The 11,163-nt window shown below is 44.7% G+C and overlaps 2 protein-coding genes across 2 annotated transcripts; one reads left to right on the top strand and one right to left on the bottom strand.

Moving 5' to 3' along the window:
- The first annotated feature begins 29 nt into the window (after window positions 1–29).
- Window positions 30–2,384, top strand: LOC113209924 (uncharacterized). The gene is made up of 5 exons (XM_026427694.2): window positions 30–66; window positions 124–190; window positions 632–717; window positions 810–1,166; window positions 1,250–2,384. The coding sequence occupies exons 1-5, from the start codon at window positions 30–32 to the stop codon at window positions 2,272–2,274; spliced, it is 1,572 nt and encodes a 523-aa protein (XP_026283479.2). The 3' UTR covers window positions 2,275–2,384.
- On the bottom strand, window positions 2,380–7,762 carry LOC113209909 (uncharacterized). Its single transcript, XM_052274298.1, has 7 exons — window positions 7,374–7,762; window positions 6,893–6,994; window positions 6,581–6,805; window positions 6,350–6,475; window positions 6,114–6,263; window positions 5,927–6,019; window positions 2,380–5,821 (listed from the first exon to the last, which is right to left on the bottom strand). The coding sequence occupies exons 2-7, from the start codon at window positions 6,986–6,988 to the stop codon at window positions 3,971–3,973; spliced, it is 2,541 nt and encodes an 846-aa protein (XP_052130258.1). The 5' UTR covers window positions 6,989–6,994; window positions 7,374–7,762; the 3' UTR covers window positions 2,380–3,970.
- Between the last annotated feature and the right edge of the window lie 3,401 nt (window positions 7,763–11,163).

Raw genomic sequence — 11,163 nt, forward strand, 5'->3', positions numbered from 1 at the left:
AGGTGACCCCGCGCAACCCTTTCGTCTCGATGGTGGATTTAGCTTCGGGACGCAGCGGGCCAGGAGGTCAGGAGTTTTACAACACGACCCCAAGAAACCCTCCCCCAGGTGCGCCACGCTGAGGTGCACACGGTTGCAACGCCGCCGGAGGCTCCCAGCTCCCAGCTCCAGCTGCATGGAGAAGGACTAGGTAATGGAGGGGCACCTCGCGCTCGGGTGGGCCGCACCCGGTTACCGAGACTCCGTCGCCCTCTAGCAGCGCCGCGCAGCACGTTCCGGACTTTTGTTCTTCTTGCTTTCCGATTGCCAACTGCGCGTTGTACTTATCGCCGTATTTCTAGGCAAATGTGGTTGAAGACTGACAGTAAATTTGTTACCTTTACACAATAATACATTATTAAGAATATTACGCCACTTCTATGAATGTTTATGATAATATATTTGCATGCATAACTATTGTATGTTGGTAGTGGTGCATTTGTTTACATGACTCGAGCAGAAGCAACTCACATGCGCCAAAAGTGTGCCTGAAGTGTTGGTTGTTCAGCATTTATTCTTTTTCGTGTCATAAAATGCATACAGTAAAGTCAGAACTTGTTTGCCCAATTTGTGACAAGCAGTATGTTGTCAGTTCCTACTTCCAGAAGCATGTCAAGTCTCATGAGACACAAAAAATTAAGAAGGGAAACGCTAAGCGGCCGATTCTCAATGCAGAACGTGAGTATTTTAGCCCGACCCCATACGTGATCTGGATTCTTTCTAGCGTAGAATAGCTAATGTTATTGTCAACCCGCTTTCATCTTTTTCAGCCGAGGACGGTAGTCAAGTTGAAGAGCTTGAGCCCCTTGAGCCCCTCGAGTCCCAGGTTGATGATGCTGCCCATGTTGACAATGGATTTGATCATTGTTTTGATGATGGGGATGAACCATTCCTTTTGGATGCATTGAGAGACGTAGAGAAAGATTTAGAATCATCTCGACCTTTCTTTATGGAGCGGGAGGATCAGGAAGAAGAAGCACGACGTTGTGAAGAACCCAAAGAACCAGCAGTACCCGCAAAGAAGAGCAGAAAAGGAAAGAAGGCACTTGGAAAATGTCCAACGTGTAAGGCCAATTATTTCTCACTTGATGGCTACTTTAAACACAATCAGACTCACATTTTTTCAGGTAAAGTTGAGTAAGAGGCAATGCTGAGTGTTACCTTTCTCTTTTACCCTTGATTAAGGCTGTATATATTTTTTTATTTACAGAGCTGCTCTGCAAAGTCCCTGACCTGCTGTCTGTTTTGCATGCGAGCCATGCCCTAATGATGGAGTCAGTGAAGCAGTGCATGGACAGTCAAGTTGCTGTTGGTCCAGGCCCTGCTATTGTTGCTGCGTGTGAAGAGATTCTGACCTGTGAGGACTCGGAAGACTGGAAAAGTTTTGTGCAAGCTGTCACTGTCTCTCTGCACCGCTGCATTGATGGGCACAACAAATTTTCTTTACCATCTGATTTAAAAGCACAGTTTTTGATTGGCTCTGCACATTATGCTAGAGATGAAGATGCAAGAAGTAGTTTAAAATCAAAGCTGTCCTCTGTTATTGGCGATCACGTGGCTGTTTTTGATTTACTTTTATCATGTCTCATTCGGTTGTATTCCACAAAACTTCTGTCGTTTACATTGCATCACATCAACAACCAGGTTCCGAAACTAAGTGATACTTATACTGTGACCAAACAAAAGACCGATACGCTTGACTTTAAACAGAATATGCATTACATAGGTGGCGCTAATTTAAAAAGTATGTTGGGGAAAGGCCTTGTGATTAAAAAAGAGAATCGCACAGAAGAGCATATTAGATACCTAGGTGTATTGAAAAGTCAATTCTTGATAGGGGAATTTTGTTGTGCTCCTGATAAAGAATTAATGGCATGGACCTTGAGCCAAGACAGAGGGGGTCTTAAAAAGATTAATGCCAAAGCCTTAGATTTATTTGTTGCATTAGGTATTATTGTAAAAGATCTGGAGCATTTTGATGGCTCTCTTTATCTTAATGAAGTGTTTGAAAAAGTAACTACTAGCCCTGACATTCTCTTAAAGTGGGATGACATTATAAGGGATTTACTTCCCAAAAAAGAATCATGGTCACTTTTGTATGGTCTATGCTATTACTTTAGCAACACTTGGAGATCAGGGATTGTTAGCCGAAGAAAGGATGAATTAAGCACTAGGAAAGATGCACCCAAACATGGGACATCAGGAGTGTCATTCCGAGCTAAACTGTCAACCTAACAATTTTATTTACTGCAGTGAGATTCACAATGTTTTAAATGTTATTTAAGGGTTTTATTTTATTTTTGAGTTCAGGAAATAAAAACCTTAATCAAGAAAACAAAATTAAAGTGTAGTCTTGTTTATTATCAATGTTAAAACTTCCCAACCACCAAGTTACAAATACAAAAGTAAAACAACTAAAATATTAAGGAATATCATGAGCAATCAAGCGATGATTTTGTCTTGAACCATTCCAAAAAATGATAAAATATTAAAACAAATCCAGCACCAAATTCAAAATATGGATAGAAGTTTGAGATCATGATGAGATCAAAGTCAGCATTACAAAACAGTCATAATAACCCTGTGAGCACTTAAAACTAAGAACACAATTTGGCACACGGAATGCCAAGTATAAAGCACATTATAAAATCTTACACAATTGTTTCTTTTTGTAAGAGTGCAGGAAATAGAATCCAGAATCAATAAAACAAAGTTCAAGTGTAGTCTTGTTACTATCAATGTTTAAAAGCTTCCCAACCACCAAGTTACAATTGCAAAAGTAAATGTTAAAAGCTTCCCGACCACCAAGTTACAAATACAAAAGTGAAACCACTGTAATATTATTGATCATGAGCAATCATGTGATGAAAATATTAACCAATATTTTGTCTTAAATCATTCTAAGAAAAGATATAAAAAAATAAAACAATTCCAGCACCAAATAAAATATATCTATAGAAGTTTGAGATCATGATGAGATCAAAGTCAGCATTACAAAACAGTCATAATAACCCTGTGAGCACTTAAAACTAAGAACACAATTTGGCACACGGGGTATAAAGCGCATTATAAATCATCTAAATCTGTTTTAAGTTTGTAAAGAAAAAATGCAACTGTTTACATCATAGCGCCACTACCAACTCAAAATTAAGTCCCTCAGCACATGAGGTAAATATGGTGAACATATTAAAATAGAAGTAGTATCACATCGTCAAATACATGACTAAAATTGAAGGTAAAATGTAGCAAGAATAACAATTAAAGCAGCATAACAATAAATAAAGATCTTCATATATACATAATTTCTGATAAAATATCTATTCATTTCATTTCATTATATTTACATACATCAAATAATAATTTAGCCCCTTACTCATCAACTCCAAAATCTGTGACTAGACACTTACGAGCTATCTTACTTCTCTTGCGTAGAGGTGTACAAGGAAGCTCCCTGCCATCAATATCCTCGGTATTACCTTTTCGCTTCTTTATTCCCAGTTGTCCATGGATATGCTTGTTGTTCATATTGTGCATGAAGCGTAACTTGTCAGGATTGTTACTCCCTCCACAGGCAGCCCTCTGCTGACTAAAATACTGCTCAAGGTTGTCTTGGCAGAAAACTCGAGCCATTATAAATTTTGTACCTACTTCAGGTGACAAGAGGAAATCCAGGGCTCCTTTAAACCCCCTGACAGTCATTTCAATTCCTCTCAAGGTCTGTGGACTGAGGAGCATGGCAGCTTTCTCTTCTGGTGTGTATCCTGAGAGAGCGGCCACTTCTTCTTTCCATTCTCTTAAGTACGTAAGGTAATCCTCAAGTTTCTTAAAACGCTCATCTTCCATAGATTTGTAAGGGGCTAAATTAGTATTTAATTCCCGCCGATGCTGATCCGAATGTGCACCATTAAGGCAGTCAAAAAATTCATTGGTCTTACTTAAAAATACGTGTCTCTTTGGTATTTGGCCATTGCAATTCTTCTAATGCATTGGCCACACTTTGACTTAAAACTCTAAAAGCTAACTTAGTATTCTGACAAGAAAATCTGTTCAAGTACACACACCCTGCGGTAAGTTTATGAAGTTTCTTCACAGTTTGTGTGGATTTCAACTTGAACAGATCCACAATTGTTGACCATAAAATATATTCTCCATTTTTGAAAAGTTTTCTCCCTTTCTTATATCCAGAATTGGAGAAGCAGTTTCTCACTGTTTTGACTAGATGGGGGACATCAGAAATGAAGAAAATAGACCTACTAGGGTCATAAGGATTCACAGTGTCAAAAGTAACACCATGTTGTGTTGTCTTGGGTGGATTCATATCTATGAACGCTCTATTCAGACCACTGCCATCACACACAATTGCAATAATCTTGATGCCTGAACACTCACATTTTTCAACGACTTCCCAGGAGTGCCGATATAAATCTTCTTTGGTTGTACCAGCACAAGAATAAGCTGCTACTACATTTTTAATACCAGAGCTAGTTCCTTTCACCATGTAGGTCATCATAGTTTTAGCAAGGGGAGGAGTGAGAGGAGTTACTGGGACACCTTCTGCTGCTGCAGCCACTGTGTGCTGCAGTTGAAGGAGCTCTTGAGTAACATCATCTAGATGACAATAGCCGACCACAGATCCATCAGACTTCCTCGACACAAGATTTTGATTAATGTAAATCTCATCTAACAGAATTGAATGATAATGTTGATAAGAGTGCCGGAATCCAGCCACTCGCTCAGCAACATCCTTAATAATATCACTATGGCAACCTTCTTGAATTTTATAAATATGGGAGTAGTCAAATAAAGTCCTCTCAGAGGGCAGCTCTAGAAAGCCACGCAGCTCACGATAGGCAGAGGCTGATGTTTCTCTGACGTGGAGTGCAAATCTGATCAGCAAAGGGTGCCATCGCATTCCAGATTTATGTTGAAGTTTTCTTGCTTTCAGTTGTTGCTCGAAGAAAATTTTCAGGAAGTCAACAGATTCTTCTCTATTTTCAATACCGCCAGGCACTCCCTTCTCTATTCTGTCAATTGTTTCAGGATCAGAAGCAATGTCCACCAAATATTGATCCATTTCTTCGTCAACCTCAACCCCTTCCTCATCAATAAGCTTTGACAACTTCTCCCTCAATCTTTGGTTTTGCCTCTTCACATTTTTTATTGTCTTGCAAAGCCTTTCCATTCTTGCCTTTCTCTCTGGGGTAGACAAATCTTTATTTGGCTTATTCTTCTTGGGTGTTTTGACCCTTCCAGAGGGAGAGCATGCAATGTTGGCTTGACTCTTGAACTTGCGAGCAAATTTTCTTTGAAGATCATAACACACTGAGCACTCTTTCTTGGTCTGGGGGATGATTCGCAAACAATTGTTGGCCCGGCATGTCTCCTGATACCTAATTTCTTGGTACGGGTTTGTGTCTCTGGCGCATCCATCAACCTTTCCCCACAGACTTTTATACTTCAGTTTGGGAACACCAGTGCAAACCTCAAAGAGACGCAAGGCACTCACTGTCTTCAGGAGGTTGTCTAAGACAACAGTCTCAGGCATGACTTGTAGGTCGACAGGGGTAAACTTCTGAAATACCTCATGGTCTGGAGCAATCTCATGGCCATGGATGTAGAGCTGATATGAAGATTCAGAAGTCAAAATGATAGTACGTTGAGTAGACTTACAGGGATGAGCTGACTGCTTCATAATTGACAAATTGCCTCCTGAATAGTCAGCAGACCATAATTTAGGTAGCAGTCCTGCCAGTTTTGATGCCAAGACTGACATCTCTGCACGCTGAAAGAAAAATATTACATTAGCCAAATAAAATCTTAATGTGACTCTGCTTACTTTGATTAATTAATTAATTGCAACTTTTTGGTCATGGTTCATTTTAACTACCTGGCAGGGTACAGATGCAGTGTCATCCAGACTCTGGGTTGACACACATGGCGTTGATGGTGGAATGCGCTCCAAAGATCCAACCTGCGAAAGCTGTACAAAAAAGGGAAAACAATGAGATAAAAAAAAAATTACAACAAAAAATTACAACAGTTGTTTCTGTTAAAATGTGACCAAGTTTACTGACCTCAGTTGGGGAGGACATTTCAAAGTAATTAGGTAAAGTGCTGGCATAATTCCTAATACTTTCTCCAACCACAGAATCCTGTATGGATACTTTAAGGATGGTGGTGTAAGCTTGACTCCCTCTTGTTGTTTTGGTCCCGCTCTGCATACACTTAAAAAGAAATGAAAATATGTTGGGCATATTAAATTTTGCAAAGCATAAACTTGGTGAACAGGAACATAACTATAGGAACATACCTGATAATATCCAGTTGGCTTGGAGTAGGTGTGATCGAAGCGACTAGAAGGACAGGCCGCAATTGCTTCATCATCTCCACTATCGTAATCTTCATCCGTCTGATACGAGTTGCAGCCATCTCCATCCTTAAAAGAGGTAAACAAAACAATCAACAATTAAATACCAATGAACAGGTCCAGGCCAAATTAGCCTTAAGGTAGCTTCACTGGCTCGTTTCCAAGGACACTCACCAGCAGAACAACATCCTGTCGGGCACTCGATGAGGTGTAGGTGTGATCTGCAAGAGAGGAAAGGTACGAGGTGACCTCAACCTCTGCCACATCAAAACTAAAACTTGCGTCACAATTTTGTTCCAGAGATGCCAGATCGTCTTTTGCCACATCAAAACAGAGTGTCTCTTGCTCGACCAACACCTTGGGATCACACTCTTGTTCAGGGAGAGATAGATTGTGCTCCTGAAATTAAGAACACAAAGCATATATAGGCAATGAAATGCTTAATATCATAAGCAAAACACTGCTCCTTTCGGAATTTTAACCCACCTGTATTTGATGTTCAATATCTGGTGGCTCTTTCTTCTTAGACTGTTTCCACCAACTTGTGCGGCGGAAACACTTCGACTTGCTCTTCTTCGGCATATTTCCCTGTAAAATGAGAAAATAAACATTAATGCGGTGCACTGTACATAAGACGAGGTTATGTTTACGAAAACAAGACTAAAGAAATTCTAACAAATTCGCGAACTATAGGAGTCCAAATATTCGTCAGATGCGAAAGAATATCATCCTTAATTAATGTGAAGGATTCCAGTATCAGGGGAAAAGTAAAATAGGGCGCAAAACTCGAAAATAACCTGGAAGTGTACAAGCGAGCCATGTGGCCATGTGAGTGGCCTATAGCACCCGGCCCCACACTTGATGGATCTGGCGACTCCCCAAACGTATTTCGGACATGAGCCACGGTTTGAATTAAAGATAAAACATTAAGGATTGACGAGTTTTAACTTTGAACCCCTGTACTTACCGCATTCTTGCAGTATTTTTCCAAATTGTACTCTTCACATCCGCTCGGCAAGATCTGCTGAAGCCTGCTGGGAGCGGGAGCGGACGGACGGCGACGAAGCGAACAAAAGACGATCGGCGCGCGGTGGAGGGGGTAAGGAGAGAGACGACAGTAGTGCGCTCTCTCTCTGGCCTCGGTTGTAGGGTGCGGTACGTCGAATTTCTTCGCATTTCAGGGTTCTTACGGACCATCTAGTCGATTTCTAGTTGTATACCGTCCATCTTTGAACCTTAGTGATTAGAAATGTCAAAACCGCAATTTCTTAGGTGAAAGGACAAGCCTCCTGCGCCATCAAGAAGACGACCGTGTCCCCCCAGCTACTTCTCCATTACACTTAGTCCTTCTCCATGCCGCTGGCCTCGCTGCCCATAGGCGTAGGCACGCGCCGTGGCGGGACTTATTCCCTTCGGCGCTGCACCGCGCTGCACTCTGCCGCCCGCGCAAGCCTTCGCCTTTGCAGAGGGGGAAAAGTGTGGAAATTGATTCCACGCTGGTTACTCAACTGAAACAACATTGAAACGGCGGTTCTTATAGTGTAGGCGTTTTCCTCTTCTTGTTGGACCTGAACCGGGTGGAATTTTTCAACGACTGGCTGGACAAGAGGATCATTCATGCAGCAATTGGAACTATTTCAAACTTTTCTCTAGGTCACAGACAAAGTAAAGCATCTGTGCCGGTTGTAGCGGACGCTATAGTGTTGCGGGATTGTCTCGTTGGAGCCCCGTGGGCCGTGGCGCCTTACTGGTGAGAGGAGTAGGCAAACCCGCAACACCGCCGCGGCCGATATACCTGGGTGCGCCAGCTACTCTAGAAACAACTTGTCCCTTGTCTCAGAGACAAATTTGTCTGTAATTAAGATGTGCACTGTGTACGCACAAGGACACATCTTACATCTAACCTACGTACAATAATTGACCCCCCCCTCACGAAGAATGTTTTTAAAGAACTTTTAAGATACGTAATTCTTTTTTTAACAGTGTTCTCTTTCAGCTGGTCCCATCCCATCCTTATTGGGCTGGCTGCTTGGCGCTCCGGCTAGGGGACCCGCCGACCCGCTCCGCACCAAGTGGGCTCGGCACCTGAGCGCGCCCCGCGAGAGTCCCGTTCAACTCACACACACGCACGCACATAACGCACGCACGCACACACGCACGCTCACACACACGCACGCACGCACGCACGCGTGGTCGAACGAATGAGGAATGGGTCGGGATTGTAAAGTGGATCGGGTGCAGCCGTGCACTTCCCTCCGGCCCGGGCGCGCGAAAGAGTGGAGGCGTCGCTCCCCGAAAAATGATGGTCGGCGACGCGGGAGGGGGCGGCACTGTCTTCTTCGCGCCGTCCTTGTCGCACCCGGGCGGCGGCGGCGCTGCCTGGGCGAGAGAGAGAGACAAGAGGTGATGATATAGGCGCGCGGCAAGTCGTCGCGGGCGAAACGTGTGGCTGCCGTGAGTGTCAAACGCAATCAGTGCTGTTCCGCTGGGTGGCCCGGCCCGGGCGGCAGCAGCGTGGGGGCCGAGCAGAGCCGAGCAGAGCGCCCGTGTAGTATGTTTTGACGTAGATGTCCCACCGGATAGAGGGAAAAAAAGGTAATGGTCTTTTTTATGGCAGCTATCTCGGCGTGTTAGCGGTAGGAGAAACATGCCACTCGGATGGCCATATGTAGTACGATGATTTTTCCGAGTTAACACTGGAAAAACAAAGGTGTGCTGAGTCGCACCTTTACAGTGGCTTTATAGAAATTTTTGAGTTTAAAGACGCCCCGCTGTGTTTTAAATTAGTGGCCTAAATTAATGAAAGCCTTCGTACAGGCACAACCTTCAAAAGTCGATTTCGGGATCATCCAGAAAGGACGCCCGTCATTCGTTACGAACCAGCCAATATCACCCTGTGCAAGCAGCTCTCGTAGCGCCTGATAGCTAGGCAATATCTGGCCTGCAGTGCATGCGTGTACTGCGGGGTGGCCTACCCCGAGGCTCGCAGGCGCTGAGCTCCCCCAATTCGCCGAATGACTTTTTGAGAAAGAGGGACTTACTTTTTGAGGGGTATCACTTTTCTGTGCTGTTCGTGATGGAGCCCTGAGCTCGGCCCGCCTGAGCCGTGTCGCGGGCGGATCATAGTTGGTGATCCCGTTCACATTTTCCATCCAATGCGCGCGCGACAGCCAAGTGTCGCGGCGGGGCTGGCGCGGGCTGGCGAGGTGCGGCGGAGCAGGCGGAGCTCGGCGGGAGACAGGAAAGGGAGTATCTTGAAACAGGCCACGTTTCCTCGTTGCGAGCCTGACTGGAATGGGAAATGCGTCGCAGCGCGCTGAGCCTCCAGGCGGGCAGAGGCGGGCAGAGGCGGGCAGAGGCGGGCCCCCCTGGAGGCTCGCCGCATTGCATCCCCCTCATCGCGCCTGGAGGCCCGGAGTCCTGGAGCGAGCGAGCGTGGACAAATCCCTGCTGTTGTGGTCTGAAGGAATTTCCTGGACTTGTCGACCGCGCGCGTCGCGTCGTTTCGTTTCCTGGTGCCGGAGACGCCGTTGCTGCGCTCGAGTGTGTTGCGATGGAAATAGTTTTGTCCGCCTCGCGTTCAACAGCCAGAAAGGGGGAAATGGCTTGAACAATCAGGAGTTTTCCTAATTTTGAGACTCACTCATCGTTCATACATCCTTGCAGCTGCACGCTAAATCCGCGTCTTTCGGGAAGATAATTTTTATTCACTCCTCTCATATAATTCGTGCCTGAAACCTAAACCAGTCATATTTCTCGTTTGGGTGACGAAAAAATGTCTTTAAAGAAACGAAAATATTCTGAGCAATTTAGGTTGACAAAGAACCGGAGGAACGAAAGCATTCGACGCATTTTATTACAAAAAAAATCGTTTGTCTTGACGTAGGGTTCGTCTTCGTAATACGAAGAGCACGTGCCTGTTAGTTCTAACTGGTACTGGTAGGAATAAAGAAAATCCGATTGTTATGTAGTTGTTTGAGATCCTTTGCATTTTAGGAAGAAAATTATTATAATATGAAAAGACTATTCTTTGTGAGGAAACTAAGAGTATAAATTGTACAAATTATGTTCAGCTTTAAAGAAATGGGAATTATATGTATGTCCCTTTCACAGAGTATCTTGTTCCACCTTGGAAAGTCTCTGAGAGAGTTCAGAAGGGCGTTGCTTGCGCCCTCTCGTGGCGCCTGGTCGCTATGTCGCTCGAGAGATAGCAGAGCGGCTGCGTCCGAATATCGCCGCACCCGCGGACGCGTCCCGCCTGAGCGAGAGCCTGATAGCGAGTGCCATTGCGCTGCCGCTCGTATCGAATTTGTATGTCACGGAGCTTTTACGAGTGATACGGGGCTCCGTATTTAATGTCTGCTTGATTGATTCTTACGGTGTTGTGTCGTTTATTTTTGATTTTTTTGTCTTTGCTCCTCCCCTTCCCCCTATCGTCTCTCCCTTCCCCTTCTACGACCAACGCGTCGCTCGCAGCCATATCGGTAGTGCGCTCAGGCTGCCGCAGCCGCCGCCTGGCGAAAAAAAAAGAAATAATGAAAAATATTAGTCACGTGACACACAGCATTCCTCATCGAGGGTCATTGTACCGAGTGGCAATCACGGATTGAATACGGACGGAGAGGGGAGAGGGGGAAGGGCTCCATCGCGCAGCAAGCCTCTCGCTGTATTCCAATATTTGCAGCAGCGACCCAATCGGGCTGCATGAGTATCGCATCGCCGAGGCAGAGCCTGGCTGGGCGGGGTAAGGCGGGGGG

The sequence above is a fragment of the Frankliniella occidentalis genome, unplaced genomic scaffold (assembly GCF_000697945.3).
Source record: "Frankliniella occidentalis isolate FOCC.00 unplaced genomic scaffold, Focc_3.1 Scaffold370, whole genome shotgun sequence".
Taxonomy (NCBI): domain Eukaryota; kingdom Metazoa; phylum Arthropoda; class Insecta; order Thysanoptera; family Thripidae; genus Frankliniella; species Frankliniella occidentalis.